At 38.0% G+C, this 4,631-nt stretch overlaps 1 protein-coding gene across 1 annotated transcript; it reads right to left on the bottom strand.

Annotated features, from left to right (window-relative positions):
- Positions 1-17: 17 nt before the first annotated feature.
- On the bottom strand, positions 18-4,148 carry LOC125531259 (callose synthase 7-like). The gene is made up of 9 exons (XM_048695670.1): positions 3,940-4,148; positions 3,762-3,857; positions 3,557-3,676; positions 2,330-2,434; positions 2,096-2,187; positions 1,883-2,015; positions 855-974; positions 688-764; positions 18-568 (listed from the first exon to the last, which is right to left on the bottom strand). Exons 1-9 carry the CDS (start codon positions 3,994-3,996, stop codon positions 466-468), a joined length of 903 nt encoding a protein of 300 aa, XP_048551627.1. The 5' UTR covers positions 3,997-4,148; the 3' UTR covers positions 18-465.
- Positions 4,149-4,631: the final 483 nt, after the last annotated feature.

The following is a 4,631-nucleotide window of genomic DNA, read 5'->3' as shown; positions in this document are numbered from 1 at the left end:
GTAACTTGGGAGTGTAGGGAATGGTTCAGTAGTGACCAAAATTGTATGTTGTTGTCCCGAGTTTGCCATTTGTAGCGATGGTGTCTTCGGCGCAGCACATAGCTCGCTGAACCAACAAAATTGGTACTTCACTGTTTAGGGAGCACCGATGCGGTTGAGGGAGAAATAGAGTATTATACATAAGTTAATGGAGTTCACATGCAATTTTATCAAAAATATATCAAACCAGATAGGAAATACTTTTGTATTTTCAATCTGGAAAGTTCTGCACAGATGTAGTTCAATGTTTAGTTTATTTCCCATAGGCCACTATACTAGACAAACTGAGGTTGTGAAGGTTAATGATGCATGCTATATATGTTATTCTGATGTAAAATCATGCGTTGGAAAATCAATATAAAAGAAGAATCATTTTTCTGTCAGATTGCAGATGGCATCTCTTGCACAAAAGAACAATGCAAAAGATTAGTGAGTAACCTCAGTTACGTTTTTCATTTTCTTAGCTGCCGAAAAAAAGTCAGCTCCTAGATCCATTGGCCACCCAAGCTGATTAAAGCATTTCTTCAACCTTAAAGTGTGGAGGTTTATGAAAAAAAGGTGGTAAGTAAGAAATGGTATTTGTTTCCTAAATATCTTAGCTGTTAGTTTTTGGAAGCACAATAAATTTAACTATTCGGAACAACTTACCAGAAGACTTCATTCAGGTCATCATAGTTTCTCCACATTGAGTGGCTCACTGTGCCATGTTTATTCACTAGAGCTTCCTTTTGCATCAAATGAACATTAAAGAAATAAACAATGTCAAAGAAAATTTAGGAAAGAAAACAAAAACAATATAGCATCAAAGCACATACCTTCCGGATAACATTATAGATGGGTTGAATAACCAGCTTTAGAAATGCATCATCCCGGCCGTCTGGCCGAAAGAGTGGGTCAAAAGAACTAGAAATTATGCCATATAAATCCCTTGCCATCTGGCTCATCAATTTAGAGGAAACAAGATAAATTATTCAGTCAATATATGTTAAGACATACCCACAATAGGGTCAATTTATGGAAAAATAATGTATGTAGTTCCATTTTTAAATATGTCTGAAATACGTACGAAATAATGAACAACAAAATAAATAACAAAATTAAACAATTACATATTATTCATAAAACCACCTCTTATTTTTTTAATTCAGTCGACATAGTTTCCGTGGAGTTTACGGTCATCCATACAAATATGTAAAAAATATTGAACAAGAAACTGCACAAAACGATACCTCGCTCTGCATACCGTGCAAAAGTGTAGTGTTAAATAATAACCCAGTGGCAAGAATCTTCAATGAAACACCCATGAATTCAGATCTTCCATAAAGATGTAGTTTACCAAAAAATCTCTCATTTTGCATGGGTGAGTAGGGATGCATTATGCACGACTATTCTCAGATTTGTGCTCATTTGTTTTTCGTTTTTGCTCAGCCCGCTTGGTTGTGTAATTAACTTTTTACTACTGTTTCAATACACCGAGCCGTGAAGTTTTGGATTTTCTCAAATACTGTGATAAATTATTATTTTTCAAATAACTTCAGTGACGTATACCATCACAACATACAGTGCATCAGAAGGCATTTCTTCTTCATATGATGCAATTTATATAGTCCATTGGTCAGTGTGATTTAAATGACATGAATAGCTCTATCAGGTTCACATGTACACCAAACAAAAGCTACATTGGGATTTACTGCCTTGATAGCATCAGTGACGCTGCAAGCAAAAGAAACTAAGCATACTATCTTCTCAAGAAAATAGCAAGCAGAGCTTCTGAAATATATCACCTGCAGAGAATTTATTAAATGTAGAAATCTCACATACAAGCACACAGTTTAGCACTTACATGGTGGAATATATAACAAAGGCATTCAGGCATAAAGCGAACATTTGAAGCTTCACCCCAGATCAGAAAATACAACCCAACATAAAGAAGTTCTGGTTGCTGTGTGGCGGGCCTGGTGGCACTGCTTGGAATTCTGCAATGCAATGTTGTTTATAGTTAACAAGGTTGTTCATTCTTTGGAACAGATGTGAAACAAACTGGTACATTACTTACTCAATGTTTGACTCCAAATCCAGATAACGGCACCAGGAAATGTAATTTTGAAAAAGTTTCTTCATCAAGTATATCACTGTACTACTTTGTATCTGGAAGTCACAGTGGAAACTCATGAATCCGTTTAACATGATTAAATTAATCGGAACTGGAAATTATAGTCAAACAGGCTTGAACAAGTAATATTTATTTAACATTGGTAAATTAAAAGGAAGTTTAGATGAAACGATTTACCACATGATTGGATCTTTCACCGTGGCGGGCAGTACGCCCTTCTCTCATTTGAATGTTTGCAAGCAGCAAGATCAAATTCTCCTTTTGATTCTCTACATTGTCTTTCTACAACAATGAAAACGATTACAGAGCTTTTGCACACAAAAAATTAAAAAGAATGTGCAAAAATAGAGCCCCGGCAGTCGGCAAATAGCCATCAAAGTTAAGACCCACCAGACTAGTTCTTTACTAGAGCACAGAAGAAATAACAAATGCCAATAAGTAGGTAAAAAATAATTCAATACTCTCTCCGCACCAAAATAAGTGTCTCAGCTTTAATACAACTTTGTACTAAAGTTAATATAAAGTTGAGACACTTATTTTGGGATGGAAGGAGTAGTTAACATGTTTTTTATTTTGTTTGTATCCTCAAGTATAGCACTATTTTTTAGTATGCTTGTATGTTTTCTTTCATGATTTAAGAAAAACACGCTAAAAGGGGTTGATCATCGCTCCTGGATTTGCTGATTCAAGTAGGATTCCACCCCCTCTTGCCAACAAATCGAAATAAGGCTTACTGTCTTTTATTTCTTCTCCTGTAATTTCTATAGTATAGACACCCCCTGATCCCTTTATTTATTTTTTAGTTTGGTCACTCTGGTTGCCTCCAACACATTCTGGATGGGGAGCCTCTCATACCATCTTCAAGGTTCAAGAAAAAAGCGTAATTTGCTCCAAAAAGGCAAAAGCAAAAAGCTCAACATAACCAAATAGTGCATGTTGCCATCACCGTGAGTATTAAATTCCTGAGTCGATGGCACAAAAATTATTCAAATCACTAAACATTTTCCAGCTGGTCTATAGCCTTGACTTGAAACGAATTTTAAGATGGAAAAAATTCATCATGATAAAAAATTTGAATTTTTTTTATAGATTATGTCATGCAAGATTTGGATCAGGTAGGGGGTCTCCAACAACGTGTAGCCTAGCATCACCAACACGATCAGGTCTGACGATTGGATGTGAGCAAAGGTGGGGGAGGTTGGACTGGAAGCGCTGCTCCCGGAGGTGCATAGCACTTAAGCGTGTTACGTTCTAATCTTGTGGTCCATGTAAATAACTTATCCTGGGGCTTGTAAATAACTTTTTCTTCTAGCAATGCATCGAGAAGCACTACTTTTTTGTGCGTTTTTTTAAAGGTAATAGTCTAAGAGTGCATGATGAGTTTAAGTATCGGTGGTTCCGCACCTGAAATCCAAATGTTTGCCTGAGCCAATCAAGCAAATCATGAATAATGTGTCCATCTATTTGTCCAGGCACGGAAGATGAATCCAGTCTTGGGTGAAGAAGCTCTACTGCGGCTTTAATCTGCATTTCTCACAGCACAAGAAATCTGCCATATTAGCCAAAGCAATAATAATCCAAAGGAAAATCAGACGCTTTATGACCAGACCTCGGGAATTTCCATTACTGGATGTGGAGCACTAACGTCCAGGGGTAGAATGTTGTAAGCTTTCTCCTTCTCAACCACTTTAGCATCCTGACCAAACTACAAACCAGTTGCTCCAAGATATTATATTTCAATATGAGGAGATGCAGTATCAAATATTTGTAATTGCTGGATGTAGAACCTCGCTGTGAGCGCTTCCGGATTCCACGGTGCGCATGGGCTCCTCCGTGATCTCCATGGTCGCCCTTCAGCACAGCCGGGCAGGGCGGCACGGTAGTGGCGAGGAAGGGGAGTGGATGTGAGCCGAGCTTCGTAAGAGAGAAGAGGGGAATAAAGATGTTGATGGAGTGTGGATAGGGAGTGCGCTTTGGGGCTATGGATTCCACGGGGACTTGATTTGCCAAATGTGGCTTCTTTTTCTTTTGCTTTTATGTCTGGAGAATTCGTACGACCAAGGAGGGAAGCGAAATTGGTAACACAAAAGGAACGAGGCGTACTGAGTACTGCTGAGTGCTGCTGAGTACTGAGTCGCACCTTTCACTTTTTAAAGGGAAAAATAAAGTCGACATCCCCTGCTGCTGCTGCTGCTGCTCCCTTTTCGCTTTATTTCTTTGATATATGGTATGTGCTTTTTCAGTGTCCGCTTTCACTCTTTGATTCATGTCACGCCTTTTATAGTGGTCTAATAAGCATACCTAGACGGAGTGAGTAGTTAGCTGCGTTCAAAATATATTCCCTCCATCTGGCTGTTTCAGACCCCATTTTTTTTGTTGATGAAATATAGGACCGTAGTCTTAAATTAAATTTCTCTTACAAAGCCACGCGTTGGGAAGTTGAATAAAATAAAGACAATTCCGTATTTGGCCCTTTTAT

Source organism: Triticum urartu, unplaced genomic scaffold, assembly GCF_003073215.2.
Source record: "Triticum urartu cultivar G1812 unplaced genomic scaffold, Tu2.1 TuUngrouped_contig_6917, whole genome shotgun sequence".
NCBI lineage: Eukaryota > Viridiplantae > Streptophyta > Magnoliopsida > Poales > Poaceae > Triticum > Triticum urartu.
Note: the sequence above shows the minus strand (reverse complement) of the source record. Positions and strands in the feature narration are given on the sequence as shown.

What these genes read in the sequence shown, in the direction of transcription:
- LOC125531259 (XM_048695670.1), bottom strand. Translation starts at nt 3,996, where the DNA reads ATGGAGATCACGGAGGAGCCCATGCGCACCGTGGAATCCGGAAGCGCT. An exon ending in CCGGAAGCGCTCACAGCGAG is followed by an intron (nt 3,858 to 3,939) that starts GTTCTACATCCA and finishes ACTGGTTTGTAG; the next exon opens with TTTGGTCAGGATGCTAAAGT. An exon ending in CAGTAATGGAAATTCCCGAG is followed by an intron (nt 3,677 to 3,761) that starts GTCTGGTCATAA and finishes TGAGAAATGCAG; the next exon opens with ATTAAAGCCGCAGTAGAGCT.